The sequence below is a fragment of the Polistes fuscatus genome, unplaced genomic scaffold (genome assembly GCF_010416935.1).
Source record: "Polistes fuscatus isolate 324 unplaced genomic scaffold, CU_Pfus_HIC Scaffold2, whole genome shotgun sequence".
In the NCBI taxonomy this organism is placed as follows: domain Eukaryota; kingdom Metazoa; phylum Arthropoda; class Insecta; order Hymenoptera; family Vespidae; genus Polistes; species Polistes fuscatus.
The window spans coordinates 14,924,041-14,944,902 of record NW_025113096.1 but is presented as its reverse complement, the minus strand read 5'-3'; the positions used below and the strand labels follow the sequence as shown (position 1 = coordinate 14,944,902).

General features: G+C 29.7%; 1 protein-coding gene across 1 annotated transcript; it reads left to right on the top strand.

Annotated features, from left to right (window-relative positions):
* The first annotated feature begins 12,800 nt into the window (after window positions 1–12,800).
* On the top strand, window positions 12,801–19,826 carry LOC122516073. Its single transcript, XM_043633626.1, has 4 exons — window positions 12,801–12,898; window positions 17,598–17,652; window positions 19,129–19,287; window positions 19,550–19,826. The coding sequence occupies exons 2-4, from the start codon at window positions 17,608–17,610 to the stop codon at window positions 19,733–19,735; spliced, it is 390 nt and encodes a 129-aa protein (XP_043489561.1). The 5' UTR covers window positions 12,801–12,898; window positions 17,598–17,607; the 3' UTR covers window positions 19,736–19,826.
* The last annotated feature ends 1,036 nt before the right edge of the window (window positions 19,827–20,862 follow it).

Sequence of the window (20,862 nt, the reverse complement as noted above, 5' to 3'; positions counted from 1 at the left end):
ATTGTGAAAGAATCAACGGATCGAAATCGTGAAACTCCATTCGTTTGTTTTTCTTCTTCCTTTCCTTTCATCTCCTCATCTACTTTCATTTTCTCATTTTCTTATATAACAATATATATGTACGATGAAATCGATAAAAAAAAAGAAAAAAAAATAGGAATAATTTTCCTACACATTTTCTTTGTTTCGTTCGTTTGTTCGTTCTTATTGTTACATAAACTGCTTGACACGTAAATGCAAAAGAAAAAAAAGAACGGAAAAAAAAGAGGTCAGTAAAGAATCATCTAAATGACAGAGAGAACAACGAGAGAATGAGGAAAAATTCACAAAGGGTAGTCCCCGAAATAAACGAGCACCATTTTCTCCGAGGTTGGACTGATCGAAAAGGGTCACAAGGGCTTTTATCGTTTCAAGACGACTGCTGCTAGTGTGTACATACGTATTTCTTTTGTTTCGGCTGGACCCTCATCAAATTTCCTGTCGTCGAAAGTTTCCCAACTGTTTAGCAAACTCCAACCCACTCGTTTCCTCTCTCTCACTCTCTCACTCTCTCACTTTCTCACTCTTTTTCTCTCTTTTCCTTTGTTTCTTACTCGTTACCCTCACGAGGGGGTTCCTTTCCATGGCAACATGAAAGATCGTTCCGATTCGACGACATTCTTTGACATATGAACGCTCGCAAACTACCCAATTGTATACCATTTTTCTTTTCTAATCCGACGTCGATCGTTCCAATTTTCTTTAACTCTAATATCGAATTTAAGCACGATACAAAAAGTCTAATAAAACAGTATTCATTTTATAGATTGACACGCCTGAATAATTACTTTTTTATGCATAACGAAAAAAAAGTTTCTAATATAATACCATTGCGTTTCTATAACTTTTGATAAAAATAACATTTTTCAATTATGTTGAAAGTTCTACATGAATTTCGACGTTATTTTTAGTTACGTGTACGTGTACGTGTATACGTGAGTGTACTATATGATCAAACAGTTTCCTGGGCAGACCGTAGTATTGCTCTTGATATCAATCAAATTTTGACATAAGGGTGTATGTGTTAGAGCGTTACTTTATAAGACCATTAATTCGTGAAATTATTCGCTAAATCATGAAATAACTACACTGACCTGTTCAAATATGACAGATGACAGAATTACATACTTCAACTAATTCTAAATAATATACAAATTTACGAAAGACGAGTAATTAAATAATGAGATTGAAATTTGAGATCCCAATTATATGAAAAATATTGTTCGATATTTTTTCAATGCTTACTTTTGCTGCACTGTTGTAAATCCAGAGACTTCGTTTTAAGGCCTTGATATATCCATATATGCACACATGCACTCATCAATAGAACACACACTCGCGCACATATGCACATTACTTGTAAAACGCACACACACGCGTATACGCGAAATAAATTCGATACTTTTCTAATACCGTTGTTACCTATCTTGACATTCGAATAAGACTAACAATAAATAACGAAAACTATTACGAAGTACACTCGACGGATACCGAAAATACACGAAGGTCAATGTGCTTTCAAGTTCGACGACGAAATTCATACGAGAATAAAAACAACACAACATTAGAATACTAACAACGGTCGAGAAATGAGGTAGGTATATACATAAAAACAAAACGTTAAATGATCGAAAAACAATTCTTTTCGTGAGTTTAACCTCTCTATTCATCTCTTCCGTTTTCAGTCGTCATTCTTCTTAGCTTCCGACAAGACGTGTTCGTGTATTAGGTATTATGCATTTTTTTACTTTATTTATCTTTTCATTTACACATATTTTATAGAAGAAACAAGTATTTCAATAGATATTTATACACATCCACATAAATACACACACAGACTCACACAAATATATCAGAATATTTAATTGAACAAAAATCCGTGATTTATTATTGTTTCGAGAAACCATATAAACTCATATACGCTTTGAAAGGTAGTAAACAGAAATAAATAAAAGAAATTTTAATTGACTTTCATAGAGGAAAACCTAGCAATTTAACAGTAGATTTCGAGGAAAGCAGTTGGTCAACCTCATAATCTGTGCTTTTCGACTTGAGAATATACATTTCCTTCGATTAATTAACAATAACTTTGATATGTTTTTATTTTATATGTTCTCAGATAAATGTTTTGAACTGGATACTGTTATTAGGCCGAAATTTACAAAATTACCAAATCCCAACTGTTAGATCCAACAGAAAATAAATGTCAATTGTTTTGTATGTTTTTTTTTTTTCGTATTTCAATATTTCTCATTTTATAACAATCCCATATATTTTGTATCTAAAAATGTAATTAATTTTTAAAGAGAATTTTTCTTCTGTTATCGAATCGAACGTATCAATATAGATTAATGTATAGATTAATCGGTTATAAATCTTCTTCTTCTTCCTCTTTTTATTAGAACCTCGCCCTGTTATAAATCAATTAAATTAAAATCTCCATCCGGTTTAATTCGATATAATATACATTAAAGACTATTATCTTACCAACTGATATTTCATTGTTAAGTACTATTAGATAGGTAGGTGCTAACCTTCCGTGACCCTTAGGATCCTCTCTAGATTCTCTAAATTCTACGAAAGATCGATTTCCTCTTTGCTGAGTACCAAAGCGATTCCTTCGAGACACGACTGTATTCATTTGTGAGTCTCTATGCCTGGATCAACGGGCAATTGATTCCTTTGATTTGTCATTCCACTTGTAAAGTCTTGTCCTATTTCGTTGGACGTTATCGAGGGAATCTTAAAAATTTTGCATAATGTTTCTGATTTAAAAAAAAAAGAAAAATAGAAATTTTCTAATAAAACATACATAATATCGATCATCTTTAACGAAATATTCTGTAATGTTATAAAAATATTCTTTTATATTTTCTGATTTTAATAATACGAAATAATAATGTTTTCCAACCGGTGGGATAAAAGCAATTTTCGATTATATTTCGAATCAAAATTGAAAAAAAAACCTACGGACGCCTTAGCTCGTATAAAATTAGTGGCGCATGATCTCCTCCGTATCCCGGTGAAATTTTGTAGAAGTGCACTTCGCTTTCGAGACCTTCATAAAGGATCGATTTTCCCTCCAGTGCACTCCGGAACAACCCTCCCGAGACTTTCCTCCATTCCTCGCAAATTGTTATCTTTGCATTCCCCGAAACTACGGAGATTCGAGTGACCGACGATTGTGTCCTCTTAAACTCTCATTCCTCGCCATTGCTTCAACGTGCTGCTACTTTATGTATTTCTTATTTCCATTTATTTAAATCGACCTCGATTGCGTGAGTGGCCATCTCGTTGCAACGACGACGATGACTAAGACGACGTGCCGTTCCATATTCATTTCGTTACGCTCTTGAAAATGATTTTGTCTGAGATATCTGAAGTAAATACACTTTGCCAAACTTATTATCGCAATTATTTAAATTAGTTTAAGCTAATTTCTATTAGAATAAAAAAAGTGATCTTCGATTTCAATTCTCAACGTCTTTTCTCGCATTCAAAATAATACCGATTTCGATATTTATTTTATTCGACGAAGAAATGATAACGAATGATCTTTAAAAATGTTCACCATATTTCGAAGTATATGCGATTTCAATGTAAGAATTGGATAAAATATTTAATGTAACTTTAATCGAACAAATTCTAACACTATTACTAACTTTTCTCGCGATCAATTTAATAAATATATTTCAAGAATTGTGTTCGCGAAACGCGATGGAATTGAAATTAATGTACGAACGTGCTTCTAATTCACGATTTTAATATTATTTTAAAGGATAAAGCAATTCCCGTACATTACGATTACGAAAATAAGAAACTTGCGAGTTTCTTATCGCGACCACGGCTCTGACTCTACTAAGCGATTAAATTTTACTTTATTATTTCGTACAAACACTGACTTTATAATTAAATTTACAATTACTTTGCGCGCAGTCAAAATATCAAACGCGAACGCTGCTTACTCTTGTGAAAAGAGAGAGAAAGAGAGAGAGAAAAAAACTAAAATGATTAGATTTATTTACAAATTCATTGTATAAGTAATTTAATATAAAAATTAAGATGACGTTGTATAAACGAGTTTCTTTATCCAAGAAAAAGAAAACGAACTTTTTATATACAGCTAACAACACTGACTTGATTTCGTGATTTTTTGTATTTTTTATTTTTTTTATTTCAACGATATAACACGGTTACTGCATTGCTTAACGCGCGCGATTGCAATGAGCTCCTGAAAACATAAATAGGTAAAACAACATTATTAATGGCATTGTTTATAAACTTTCAGTCAGAGGGGAAACGAACTTTCAAATTTCGGAATAGCACTTATATGCTCGTATCGTAGGAAACTACCCTTAGTAGTCGACTTTGCTTTGCTTTAACTGGACGATTCCCTGGACGATTTCAAATGCAAAGCGAAGTAAACGTGACACGGTAAGGGGAGGAGGCTAATTCGAAACTGTTTTAAAGCCCCAAATCCGATAAGAGAAACAAAAGGAATCTACTACAAGTTAGATACACGCACACACATTAAACTTTTAGAAAAATGTAACATTGTCTATGAATAATTTTTAATTATTAATTTCATCGTATATATCTATATATCATTTGATAAATATATACGTAATTTTATGTCATTGACTACGATTATAATTGTATTTAATACAAAGTAATAATAATAATACTGTAATATATATTTTTATATTTTCATTAAATTAACATCACAAAATTGACTTTCAAACTATTATAAATTTTCCCATGCATTATAATTTGCATGTACATAGGAAATACCGTAAATGTAGCTAGGCGACGTGAAGCAGATTTACTTTTAACCTGACAACGTACCGCCGTTAAACCGTATTAACATCAAGAAACACGCGTAATAGGATAGCGCCTTGCAAATCTTATACACGCCATCCTTGCTCGTATGAACTTTACAAACGAGTAAAGCTAACCGCTCAAAGTTTTCCTCGATATCCATAGTTAATAATTTTCGATGGGTTAATAAAAATTGTAAAGGATTGAACGAGCATTTAAAAATCATTTATTATGTATATATATATTTGCCAAAATTCCTCCAACACGGAGTCCTCCGGCGATTGGATTAAGCTAATTATGAGGAGGGTGAAAGGATGAATTAAAATAAAATAAAACACTTGGTTAAGCCAAAAAGTGCAATGCTTTATTGACTCGTCAGGGAAAAAGCCTTGCGGCAAAAAACCCTGGTTGGTATCAAATACAATGGACGACGATGGATAACGGACTATGTCCGTGATCTGCTTCTCGTCACGATTAACCCGGATGGGTAATCTCGTTGAAAGAGATAGAAATTATGTCTCTCACCGTTATTATCGCCTCTCCGTCTCGGTATAGTGATTATATAAATATCACCTTAATTATCGCCTCTGCGATCCACCACCGTCGATATAATATTTGTAAGACGTATTCGTCTAAACAGGTAAATTCTTTGCCTCTCTAATAATCCTCTCGCTTGTTGTCTCCGGGTATCTTGTTTCCAAGTGTCCTCGTAGGCGTCCAGCGTTAGAATAGACCGAATGTCTTTGGTAATGGGCCCTGCAGGGTACACTCACTCGACGGTCGAGTGGTGGGGGTTATGGACGCTAGTTACTAGTTACTAGTAACTCTCTATCAATTGGTGCGCTCACAATAAATCTCGTTTTTTAGTCACAATCGATTTTCGGCTACGATCGATTCCGATCGTACAATATATGTATGTTATTATTTAAAGTATTAATACGTTTTCTATACCTATCTCTCTCTCTCTCTCTCTCTCTCTTATTTAATTCAATGATCAAATTCAAACAATATGTGAAGATAATTTTATTTTCAAAGAAATACAATAATATAATATAGAAGAAAGAATTATTTTTTCATTCGATAAATAAAATACTATTTTAAATTATATTATCTCCTAACAGTAATTACAGAATAATATATTTTATATGAACATTAAAATTAATATCGTAAAATAATTAAATTTCGATTAAGAAAATCCAATAATATTATTTCCATAAAAAATTCAATTTAAATGAATAATCGATCGTAACAATATGTATGTAGAATCGTATTGTATCTATGATTCAACAAAAACAAAACAAATGAACGAATAATAAATAAAAATGCAATTAGTGAAAATACAAACATAAATAATAATTTTAAGTCATTTTTAAAATTGATTGAATACAAAAGATTGTTTCAAATGTACATTCGGTGATAAAATAATTTTAAAAAATATGTTATTTTAACGATAGAATATTTTGTTTTGCTTCAAATTAATTCGAGTCTGTTACCAACGCAGTATTTTCACGATAAGGTTTATATCGCAACAATATACCCTATATATCTATACCAATATATCGAGGTGTATATCCTCGAAGGTTTGCTATAAGTGGGCGTGAAAGAAGCAAAAGAGAGAAGAAGATAGATAGACGCATAGGTAGATCACACATATACAGTGACGCATACCGATGAAGTTGTTTCTTGGATATATACGAAATCTCAAGAGTCAGATACTATCCTTATCTATGGTTAGATCTTACGTAGCTACTTGCATAATTCACTAGATGACACATAGAAAATATTGGGCAAGAATATACGTATATACAATCTACCTATACATATTATAGATGTATATATATATATATAGTTGGGCAGGAAGGAGAGCAAACCCGTGAATCCCAAGAATTTTTATGGATCTCCTTTTCGGCATGGAAGCTGCCGTATCCGTGAAATCCTCCCTTTAAAAATAGAATAAGAGGGCAACGAGAAATCGCTTTAGGAATTTGTAGAAGGCTCTCATCGAAGTTAACCAGCGAGTCGAATACGAAATGTTTGCGTGTTAGATCGTAAATTGTAAATAAGAAAATGCTACCCCTTTTTATAAACGTTCTTGGATTAATAAAATAAAAAAATGTCGAAAAACAAATAAATTTCTCGCGATATTATATAATCGAAATATATGAAAAAGTAATATCTGGGTATAACAATATCCTGCACTATTTACAATGAAATTTTTTAAAATCTATATTATTTGTTTTATAATTTGTATATTCCATTTTTGAAACCAACACTACATTTGTTAGTGTTTATAATTATTATTGCACTTATTTTCCCATACCCTATAATTTAATAATATGACCACATTCATATTTTGTCGTATATAATCGTCGTTTATTCGGAAACTTTAACATTATTGTAAAATTCTGTCGTAGAAAACCATACAAGATGGTATAACAAGAAAGTCGAAAACTTTCTTTCTTCATTCTTTCTTTCTTTCTTTCTTTTTGTTTCATTTTTTTTTCTCTTCGTCCTCCACCTCATTCCATGGGACTGTCTGGAGCTCTGCAAGACAATTTTATATATTCCAGGAGATTTATTCAGTGGACCTGGTATGCTCGATGGACCAGGTGAAACCGTGAATATGAAAAATAGGAACTTATATACGTATGTACATACATATACCTTTATGCATATACATATGTATATGTGAAAATATCGTTTATATATATATATATAGATATATGTATATACGTTTGAGAAAAGCGAAAAGGAGCCCGTTTAAATAAGAACCGACTCCTTTCTCTCAAGGGAAAGGCCCAAGCTCGAATCTTTATATTCCATTGTGTGTCTTAGCAACTTTGACCAACAGAGAGACAGTGTACAATATTATTTTCTCTCTTTTGAGGTCGTTTTTCCGTTTTGTCGACGTTCTACTCGTCACCAAGAAATTTTCCCTATTTCTCAAACGCACTTTTTATTCGAGTTGAATTGAACCCCCCTCTCCCCCAGCCCCCGACTGGCTTTATTCAAATTGCATCCATTTGTTTCTTTCACCAACTTAAAATATTTTTTTGAACGTAATCATTGAACAATCTTTTTAAAATAAGTAAATAACAAATTTGATTCGCGTTATAAAAGAAAATCGTAATTTTCACGGGATTTTATTGTGTAATCAAAAATATTACAGTGTATTAAAAAAAAAAAAAAATAAAGAAACAACTGTTATAAAAATATATGAGAAATCTAAAACGTCGTCTCGTAAAAGTTAAATCGCAAGAAAAGCATATCTCTGATTTCTAAAATAATAATCCACATAGACGTTACAAACCCAATACTTTTCCGTTCAACAGTCTCATCCGAAACGGTTCTTGATCGCGCGGATATTCGTACCCGATGTTACCGATACAATATAGCTACAAGGGTATACTGTTTTTCATTCTTTTTATTGCCAATAACTCGGCATCGAACAGCAGCAGGTCCAGTATAATGGATAACACGTAACTATCCTATGCTCGCGAACGTTTACGTGCTTGGTAAAATACTATAATTAATTGCTGATAATAAAAAAATCATCTTTTCTGATTTACACTGTATGATGATATACTAATAATCATTTATAAAACGAACAAAAAAAACAAAAATAAGGAAGTATCATTCACCTATGTAAATTTCGTATTTTAAATCTCATTTAGAATAAGAATTACGACCATTCAAAAAAAAAAAATGTCAGAAAACAAAACAGATCACGAAATTGGATCTTTAAGATTTCATCGTCAGCGAGGACACTTTAACCTTAGATGTCGCAGAAAGGATAGCAACAAAATCATCTTCTCGAAGGAGATCACTTGTCCAATCTCATCTGGTGCGTTTCTACGCGATCATAGAAAGCGTCGAGCAGCTCTCGAAACGATCGCATAGAAATGGGGTATCGAATCGTTGGGGTGGATTTCTCGATTACCCGAAGTCACTGACTTTTATTGCTACTCCAGTCTACCACTCGAATTGAACCCGACGTCTTCCTCTTCCTTTTCCCTTTCCTAAACCAAAACCTCCCTCCCTCCCCTCCCACCCTCTTTCCCTCGCCATCTCTCTCATCTTCTATTTCTTCTTCTTCTTCTTCTCTTTCCATTCACCTTCTTCTGTCATTCCTTTTCTCTTGAAACGCGACATACTACTCCTGGGTCACTTCGTCGTCCCTTGCCCTAAATCACCGCGCAGTGACTTTTTTTATGGCACCTATGTCGCTTTCGAAATTCTACCGTGGCAGGAATAACGCCCTGGTGAATATTGCTCGGTGAGAATATCGGTTGGGATGAATCTTAACGTCTTCATCGTTTCAAAAGAAGGAAAGAATTTTAACAAGTATCGACGTAGGTACACGTGTCACTTATATATCATCAAGAAATATCTACTTGTCAATATAATTTGAGAAATTATTTTCTTATTGGATCGGACGATGTATGAAATAACTCAGGTGTCATTCTATTTCGTACAATTTCCTGTTTATAGATTCTAATATGGAATAATGAAAGAAAAATAGAACAATATTAAAATATTAAGATCGGTAATGATTATAGATACTAATAGTGTTTACGTTGAATAATAGGATTAGAGTAACAGGGCCGAAGTAAATTTGAAAATCATAATTTGTAATTAATAAAAGAAAAAGAGAAAAGAGGTCAGGTTGGAAAAGCACAGACTTAAATTAAACAAAGGATGAGCATTACATGGACGATTTCATTTTAAATTTCGGAAAAGAAGTTTTCTAGAGCAGACGGGAGTGTGACAAGGCAAAGCGTTATACACTGCCCTCAGAGCATTGTCGGCAGTATAATGTCTTCCTTCCCGCGTTCGTCCTCGTCGTCCACAGCAGCCGTCCGTACATTCCCGAGAGGGTCCTACATCCAGCAGGATGATAAATAAATTAGCCACGGAAATGTTGCAAGTTATTACAGGCTAGACCATATATATATATGTATGTACATATATACATATATGTACATACATACGTATATACAACGTACGAGTTCACCTTGTCTATTCGGAAAATAGAGAAACGTTCATGTCACTTAAAGTTTACTTGTTCCACGGTTCCTCGCCTTGAAAAGCTCGTTACCTAATTTCTCAAGTCCGTGTCAAAACAAAAGAAAAGAAAAAAAGATAGAGAAAACAAAGCGAGAAAAGAAACACACACAAAATTCTTCCATAAAAAGTAAAAAGAACAAATGGAAGGGAAAGAAAGTTCTGTTGCATCGTGCTGCGCTTCATTAGCGGCGGTAAAAAGCTTCAGTGAGTTCTTCCAGTATAAAAAGAAACGTTATAACGAAGGAACGTGAAATTATATTGTTATCCAAGAAAAAGACAAACTTTCTTTCAAGCCGTCTTACTTTTCTTGCGAGTTGTATATAAATTTTTTTTTTCTATTTTTTTTCTTTCAACATTTTTTTCTTTCAACATTTTTTAAATTAATAATAAAAGAAAAGTTAATGTCCATGTCTGGACGGTAAACGAATTCTTTTAATGTGTTCTGACCACTATAGATATCAACTATTGACTACAGTTACCATCTTGATATGTAGTTTCATTTTCTATCGATCGGTGACGCTGTTGTAGCCTACCACGAAATAACACCATAACATGATACCAACTATCGACATTTCTAACTTCTAATTTAATTGATCGATCTCGACCATGTAGATCTTTTGCATATATGTAGTAGTAATATATATATATATATATATATATTGTCATTTCCCGTAAATGGTAAAACTCACTGATAAAGTAAAAGGACAGAGGAAGTTACTTTATCCATTGAGCGTAAAATATTGTGCGCAATCGGTTAAATATGAAACTAAATCATGCGACATATTATAGATACAAATAAAATCGGGAAACAAAATATATAAATATATATTACAAAATTATAAACTGTATTATAATATATTTTATAATAACTAGAATAATTGTAATTAATATATTATACTTTTAAAAATATTTATAATTATACATTTCTCAATGCTTTAACGCGAGAATTATTACCACCTTTTTTCTTAATTGAAAGAATTGTCGCGCATGCGAATAACTAACAAACCTATCTGACAATAAAAAAATAAATATTGTCTGCAGCGTCATGTTTTCGAACTTTTTCTGACTTAACTGACAATACATATATATAATACTACTAACACGTATAATTTTTTATGTGTATACGTTCTGTATAAAATATTTTATATAATATATTTTTTATTTATATATTTACCATGTGTTATCAGAGTTTAATAAATTATTTGCGCGTTATTTTCTTGAATCTCTATGATTTTTATATGCACTATTATATAAGAGAATTAGCAATTAACAGGTTCTACACTACTCTGACAACAGCTGAATTTCAAATTTTATCAATATCGATAAATGATTGTATTTAAATGTAACGGGTCGGCTAGACTATATAAAGATACAAGCAGCGTAGGAATTAGTAGATTATTAGATTATTGCATTATTATTAGATCAGATTGTTGTATGGAATAAATTGGAGATCGGATTATGGTAAAAATTAATTGCGTTGTGCGAATATGTATTGGAAATTGTAATTAAACTTTGTTCACACCCAAAATTATATATTGAAACAAATATATAATTAAATCACGATTATAAGTTAATATTATATATAATTAATTGAAACTAAATGTTGTATTAGGTACACTGAGATTTTATTAATAAATAAGTACTTCGTATGTACGCATGATTTTTTTATTAAAATATAAATTTAAAAAATAGAAAAACACGAATATTATGATAAATATTTAATACGATTTTATTAAATATTAATATATATAATATTCTTTTATATTTATTTATCTTTTACAATCACAATGGTATAAATATATGATATGAAAGGTTATCGTGAAACTGTTTTAATAATTCTTCAAATCTATCATCTCCTCTTGAAGCATTTCTTTACTAGGTAAGCAAGGTTCATTAAGTAATGTGACGTAATGAGTGCGTTCCTACACGCATACGTAAGCACGTACTCGAGCGTGCCACACATACTATCGAATATGTTCCTGCGTTTCTTGCAGATGTGACACACCATGGTTGACGTCATACTTCTAATTAACGACGTAATATCGTTTCGAAAATATTTAACATTAAGAAAATCGATTCAAATCTCATGTTTGTATGTCCCCTAAAATATATTGTTGCATAATAAATAACAATAAATTTACCATAGTTATTTCTTATAAATAGAAACGAAATCAAAGATACATATCAATACGAAACATAGAATGTAATAAATATTTTTAGTCTAAGAAAATAGAAAAAACAGAAAGATTAGAATGAATGAATGTACGTTATCAGAGAGAATGATTGCAAATATTTAAAGAATTTTTTTTTCGCATTATTTCGTTATCAAAACTTCTCGTTAAATTATATATACATTTTTACTCACTAATGATTCAGATTCATTCTGCGAATTTATATTATTTGCATAATAAGTATTATCTATATATCTTATAATTACATCAGCTTTATTATTAAAGCTGATGTAATTACAATATAAATAAATTGTAATAATAATAATAATAATATAATAATAATAATAAATAAATTGATTAAAATGTTAATATATTACAATAACATTAATTAAAATCGAATTGGATCATCTTACTATTTAGATCATTTTCTTTTTTATAATAAAAATAAGATATTAATATTATACCAGCGCATTGGTAAATAATATTAATTGCAAAAATAAAGGATTTACATTTAAATTCACGTTTTTCGTGCAGAGATAGATCCGTCATCGACCAAGATAAGATGGAAGAGTCATTTCTTAGTCTCGATAGTACAGACTCTCCCACACACTAACACGTATAGTATATACTATGACGCGATGCTCGTAAACGCCATTGTGTTTTAAAAAAATCGTATAAAGCATGACTTAAGAAGAACACTCCCGCGCGAAATTGGTTACTCGGTTACGGCGTTAGTTGCTGTCGAACCATCGTAACGTGAACAACTTTCGACGGACGAATAAAATCCGGCCGATTCAAAACACGTAAGTAAAATAAAATAGCTATTAAAGAATATTTTCTCACGTTTTACAAGTGAACTTTTCAATCAATATAAAGTATTTCTTTTAAAAATAAAAATTTCAATTTTAATAATTAAAATCAATATACATTCAAATAAATAACATTTGTTTATCAATGTGAGTATATTATCGTTAACGTGAACGTCTTATCAAAAATCGTATGTATCACAAATATTTATTCAATATCATTTGTACTATTCGCTTGAAATAACTTCGTATACATGTTATATATATCTTTCTCTTTCTCGCTGCGGATTGATTTATAAGAATTCAACGAAGATGCGTCGTAAGAAATCGACTTTCACCGCATGTTTTGACGCCAGAAACCGTGGTGTTGTCGCTTCTCTTTCGTTTCCGAAATATTCTTATACTACCATCTTACGGCTGACCTGGTTTTGTGACTTTCCTTTGAAATATAAATTGGTTCCGCGATTAGAAGATGCAAAGTGTAAACCTGCTCTATATACGAGAACGCCTATCGTATAGCATGATGTATTAATAAAATAAACTAATCAAAATGTTTAAAGTTAAATATTATTATAATATATATTGATAAATTACTTATGAAATTTTTCATGAAAAACTTTTTATTTAAATTCAATATTAATTTTGAAATAATACATAAGTTAAATAAGAAATATTTAATGATTTACATTAAATAATTGCATAATTTTTTTTTTAACTATACGTGATAATGCTTTAATGCTATCGATAACAAATGACTCAAAAGACGATATACACAATTATCTCTGCGTCATTTTGATCTACGTAAAGTAAACATCAAGAATTGTTTAGTTTTATCAAACACGTACATTTTCTTATGACACGTGCCAATACAATATATGCATATGCATAGAATTTCGCAAGAGTTCTCTATTTTGAATATATATATTAAAACAATTTGCAATGTATAATAATTATATAACGCTTGAGAAGAGTTCGCTTTTAAAAAAAATCCTTTACTTTTTTTTTCGAAAACAAGCTAACTTAATTGATACTAATCCACTCTCAAAGAAATGCATATACATATATATTTAATTAGTTTATTGAAAATTGAATAATATTACAATTATTTGATCAAGCAATAGTGTATATTCGTTGGGAGTGGTCAATTAAATAAAAGTCACGTCTCATTCAATTTTTAAATACAAACTGCTTAATCATTTGTTACTTTCTCAATGCTCCTACATCTCTCTTTTGATAAAAAATACAAAGGTGTGGTTAAAATCATAGGAAATTATTTTTCATACGTTAGATTTTTTCTACTTCATGTAAAAAAAGAAAAAGAAAGCGGCTTATATTAAATTATATCTCATTTTATATCGTAGAATTTCTTGTATACAATATTTTCTAGTATTATTGAAAATAATAGAATCCAAAATTGTCTGAAACTGACAATGAATATTTGTCAGTTTTAAAACATAATTATCTATTGCTATAAAAAAAACTGCTTACGACCCTGAGATGCCCACATTTCGGTATTCTTTCTCTTCGTGATCCTTCGTTTTTTATACTACTATATTCAAGGTCACACGAGCAGGTATAGCCACCCGAAGGATCAACTTCGAATATACAGATTTTGCGTCGTTCGACAATTTTAAATGAAAAAGAAATATTATGCGAAAGAGAATAACCCGATTTAATTCAATTGACCGAATTACATGCATATATGTATAGAGTGGAGCATTAACTGTATCCACATAAATTATAATATATCAATTATTTTGAATAATATTCGAAAATTTTGTATACACAGTTGTGTACGATATAAAAGAAGAAAAAAACTGTGAATTAATGTGATCTACTTTTTTCCTAGATGAAAACGTAGAAATAATTACAAGGTCATTTTCATTTCTTTTTCTTAAATAGAACAGCATATTACTGTTAACATAGTATGACAGCTTATAAAAATTCTAAGAAATATCATTTTATTACCTTTAAGATGATCTCGAACCAAAAAAAGCACATTTTAATTGGATAATTGTAAAAGTCAAATTCACGCACGTGGAAAAAAATGATATACTATTTAATATCGTACAACTTTCGTATACAATATTTTCCAACGCTATAGAAAATAATTGAAATTATTTAGATAGACAAATTTAATGATTCACCCTGCATATAAAGAAACTTCAATTACTTTAAAAAAGATGGGAAAAAAAGCACCTTCTTTCCGTGGAAAAATTTAATGCGTTTAATTAGATGCACACATGCATTGGAGTCAGATTTTATTGGACGAATCTGGTTTTAATAACCCAGCATTTAATTAAAAAAGTTAACATTCCTGTAATGCACGGTCTCCGAAGGAATATTATGTTCCTTCCTTCCTTTCTTTCTTTTTATTTTTCTTTTACTTTTTTGAATAATCGGATTCAATAATTAACTAGCATGTTGCTAATCATGTTAGCAAAGTTAATGTAATTATATTTATACATACAACGAATAACCTGGTTTTCAAGGATTCTCTTTTAAAAAATAGATATAAACTGTTATTGTATCATTTTATTTGAAATATTACACATTGATTTATAGATTACAAATTTTCTCTATATTTTGATTTACACACAAAAAAAGAAATAAATTCTCGAATATCAATATTGATATTCTAGAATAATATTTTAAGGTAACTCAAACAGGAATGAACGGTGTTTTATTCGATTTGTTCGTGATTCGCATTGATTACTTGTATTCATCGAGTACAACACGTGCGATTATCTGCTTTTCAAACTCGTACTAAATATAAAACACTCGTTGTTTCATGCAGTGAAAAATGATTTATAAGAAACTGCTTTTAAACAATTCTCGTTAGATCACATAAAAAGAAACATTGTTCAGGATTCATAATTAAAATCATTATATCTTTTTTTCTATTTTTAAAACGATTACCTTTTCTTACGATTATCTCTTTTAATGATAAAATATAATTTAAATATAAAATTACATTTTATATATTACTTAGTGTAAAATACTTTTTACATTAAGTAAAATTGTATAAGTAACTTTGCGATTACTGTAAAAATATAAAATTCGGTATGACATAATATTCTAGCATCTGACGCATAGTATGAGCATGCAAGAAGATACGCAATACTAAACACGTACATACAAAAGACATACATACCTCGTACATACATAGGTATGTACGTACGATTGCTAATTTCTTTTACATTCTATCCATCTTTGGTGCCCCATGGCCATGGTACTTCGTTCCACTGACCCAACTTAAAAGCGTCACAGTCTGACTTTAATAAAACTCGACTGGCAAATAAAAAAAAAATATGAATACACACATACATATATACCTTATGCCATTCGTTCAGTAATTTTTTATCTAGAAAGAGAGAAGAGGAAAAGATATATATAGTACTTTAATTACGTCTCGTTTTTATATTCCGAATCTTTCCGTATCAAGAACCAAGAGAAAAAGAAAAATCTTGTTTTACGAGTACTATTTTCGTATTTATATTCTTATCATTAAAATATGATTTTTTTGAAACACCAAATATAAGAAAAATAAATTGTTGATATACGAGACATCGGAAACCGGTTCATGTCGAAGTATCGATGGTTATTTCGTTTCCTATCGTAACGTAAATATTGATCGATTTTTTTAAACAAGTTGAATACGCGTAGAAGAAGATTTATTAATAAAAGAAATTTCATTAAAATACGAAAGATTTACAATAAACGGTAAATATATATTGTTCTTATATATATACCTACCTTTATTCTCTATGTTTAGATCTCTTGTTGTTTATTTTCCTCGATTTAAAAGAGTTTATATACGTTCTTAAAATTGATCTTTGATCCATCAAGAGGATATACGGTCAACAATAATCGCCTCGTACCGATCATTACTATAAAAAGAACAGTATAGGAGTATAGGGTTACGTCAGTCGACCTAATACCAACTACGCTTTGATTCGATCAAACTAACATAAGAGTCAAAAAAACGGTAAATTTCATTTACCGAGAAATTTAATAATCTTTCGCGTTACTCTTTAAAAATTAAATGAAAGAAATGAAAAAAAGAAAAAAAAACTGTCTTATCAGATTATATAGTATTATCACGAATGATCGTAAAATACCGTCACCTTTGGTATCACGAAACTGCTTAACCATAGCACGTTCATATCGATCTTAAAAATCCACCTTTTCTCGTATAAAGTCTATCAAAAATTAATAAAGTTTAAGTTTTTCTTCCAAACTCATGTCCATAAGCAAAACTATTCTCTTGTTTATATGCTAATATCGAACACAATTTGTTTCCTTTTCCTTTATAATATTATTTTATATTGTTGCATTTAATAGAATTGATTTAACTTGATATTTAATTGAATGGAAAGCAATTTTCTTTATTTTGCTCGTTAACAATTTTATTTAGTCGATCTGATAATAGCATACAATAGATTATATAACGGTTTTGCAAGATGCGGAAAATAAGACTCATTAAGCCTTTCGTTTATAAAATAGTATGATTGTACGTGTGCGTGTATGTAAACAAGATTGCTTGATTGACAAAGGTTTAATATTTCTTATGTTACTTGATTGACTGTGTCAATTCAAACATTGTCATAATATTATTTTGTTCAAATTATATTTTAAACTTTCAAATAATACATCGGCGATATTATTCATATACTATTGACTTTTTTGTTTTCAGATAAATAAAAATGGTCAACATTACGAGGCTTACTATCATAAAGTTCTTTGAACTTGTAAGTATATTTACGACAATCTGTTATATACATTTTTAAAGCATCCATCATTATTCATTATGAAAATATTAATTAATAATTAATAGTTATCGTAGATATAGATTTTATATTAAATATAAAGTAATATAGGATTAATGTAATTAAAGTTTTAAAATCTTGATCATACGTTTGCATAATCGATATCGTTTATCGCTATAATAACGTAATATATCTATTGCATTTATTCTGATAATCGGAAACCGATATGTTTAATAACAATAATCTAACCGATACCATTAAAATAGATATAAACAAAACAACTAATCGTACACGCGCATTGAGAACCTTGTATTCAATGTCACCGTAGTCCAAAGAAGTTAATTAATTTATCCTCCAGACAGGAGTCGTTTCCTCTACTTCGAACTGATTCACTTTACTAACAGATGCGTTTATCAGAAAAAGAAAGTGACAACTCTAAAGGAAGTACTCGTTAGAAGCAGTTTGACAATTGACTATTTCATGTCTCGTAATATTATAATTTATATCATAAATTTGAAATCTTTATCTACGATAATGATCATAAAAAAATATTTAAACGAATATTACTTAAATTCGATAATGATTAACCTCGATCAAAGTTTATTCAACAAAATTATTCATAAATGATTCGAGATATAATACAAGGTAGTCAATCATCTTCTGTATCATCTTTCTGATAAATTTATCAGCAATATAAAGTGCGTAATAAAATAAAAAAATCACTTGCAATTTAACGCAAGATTGGCATCCGCTTTTGTATAATATGCTGGCGATTATGCATACACTCACTAAGATTTTATTATATTTATGGCACTATTATTTTCTTACTAATTAATTTAGTTGGAGAAACGTCATGAATATAACATTAAAGATGACCCAAGAATGGTATTCGAAGAAGTACATTCGTACATACATAAGTACATATATGTATGTATCTATATACGTGTCATTTAGCTTACGATTCAAATCTGTACGATCGTCCATAATGAAAATACTTACCTGTTGCTGCACAAATAGTCTTGGAAATAGAATGAAGTCTTTAACTGGAACAAAACATTAAAAGCCCTAATATATTATTTATAGTAATATCGATGAATACAGTATACTTATTTTCAATGACTTCGTTTAGTTCGTTTTTAAAAAGAAGATCACAGTTTTTTTTAACGTCACTTTCATTCGAATTTTAAACTTATACGATATATTTGTATAACATTTATATTACACTTTGTACAATAATTATATAAAATCATTTAAATTTATAACTTTATTATTTTACACAAATTTGATTTGAAAAAGAGTGAGAGGAGAGAGTATTAATAATAGTAAATAAATAAAACAAATATTATTGTTCACCTATATAATGTAAGAACGTATAATTTCATATATACTTATATATATATATATATATAATATTGACTTTTTAGATATATATATATATATGAATATTGACTTTTTCAGATCTTGGTATGCATCCTTATCGGATTGCACTATAATTCCTTTTACGAGGGAGATAAGCATACAGAGATGATCACAATGGGTACCTTTGGTGGATACCTCATTATTTTAGTTGGTTTGTTTGCTGGCAGTTTAATGGCAACTCCGGTCAACCGACGTGTGGTACGTTGAAAATAGTATCTACGGTGTATACACTCGAAGCTATACTACATTCATACTTCTTTTTTTCTTATTTAGTTCTTTTTCTTCTTTCTTTCTTTCTTTCTTTCTTGTTTCCATAAACATTGATTTCGACGTAGTAATCAATACAATGTACGTACAATGGAAAAAACACATAATAGAAATATAAACCGTTATATATATAATCATATACGTTGTATGTAACATTTTAATAATTCATTTATTTTTCGTTTATATGTTGTAGGACCTTTTCTTCTCGTTGATTGGTTGCGCTTTATTCGTAGCTGCTGGCGCTTTGAATATCAAGCATTTCGATAAACGTTCTGATACCTCTATTCGTGACACAGGCTTAGCGAAAGGATCCATTAGTATCATTCAAGGTGTACTTTTCCTCGTTGATGCTTTCCTTACGTTTAAAGGAGAAGCTTAAAAAAGAAGTGTAAACATCTTTCAACGTTATCGAGGGACTACATAGTCGGCATTCAATGATTTTAATAAATGCTGGCATATTTCGTTTATAATTAAGAAGTGTTATCGATGTTACATTTTACTGCCAAAGAAAGCTGACACTCTCTCTCTCTCTCTCTCTCTCTCTCTCTTTCTTTCTTTTTTTATTTTATATTTATATGTATATTTATATATATGTATATATATACATATTAAATAATTTGCGTTTCATAAAATGAAAACGTCAAGAAACGAAGCTACGCTTATTATTAAATCACAAATAAAAATAGACTGGAGGTCGGACGAAATATATTGAAAGTACAAAAAAAAAGAACAAAAAAGAATACAAAACCCATTTATTTTTGCTATTAACAATTATTAAACTTTATTTACTTCATGAAATTGTCGATATATATACATATATTAAAAAAAAAAAATTATAAATTTATATGACACGTAACATCTTTCTATGTAGAAAATGAAAAGCCTTGTTACAATACTGATTTATATTGTATTGCAATCCACAGTACAATTTTTTTATAGAGAAAAAGGAGATTACAGATTTATATTGAGATATTTATAAAAACGTTATTTGTACACAAATTTGGAGCGTTAATTTCTTTTTTTAGAATAAGTTTAGAGGATAAAAATTAATTCGTATTGTCACAAATTACATGTTCGATAAGTAATGCACCAATCACATTTTAAGACACAAGTGTATCGTTTTACAAAAATTACACGTAATTTTGATACACATATTGCTCATGTAAAAATATCATACGTGTATGTAAGCAATTTATATTTTCTTCTTATGTATATTTTGTAATGCTACGATCAAAGCAATAATAAATCGATAATAATCGTTTTATCAATGAATTTATAATACTACGTATATATTATACAATACCGAACAAAAATATTGATAGATACTACATTTTTCTATAAGATTTTCTGTAAATCTATAAAAAATACAATTAGCTAAATAATTATTTTCAAAAATATATCACCAAAATTTAAATATATACATTGTAAATTATAGGAAAAAATGTAAATATATATTAAAGTTATAGGAAAAAAATGTATTATTCTATGCCAATACTTTGTTTTTAT

What these genes read in the sequence shown, in the direction of transcription:
- LOC122516073 (XM_043633626.1), top strand. Translation starts at nt 17,608, where the DNA reads ATGGTCAACATTACGAGGCTTACTATCATAAAGTTCTTTGAACTT. An exon ending in TCATAAAGTTCTTTGAACTT is followed by an intron (nt 17,653 to 19,128) that starts GTAAGTATATTT and finishes TGACTTTTTCAG; the next exon opens with ATCTTGGTATGCATCCTTAT. An exon ending in CTCCGGTCAACCGACGTGTG is followed by an intron (nt 19,288 to 19,549) that starts GTACGTTGAAAA and finishes TATATGTTGTAG; the next exon opens with GACCTTTTCTTCTCGTTGAT.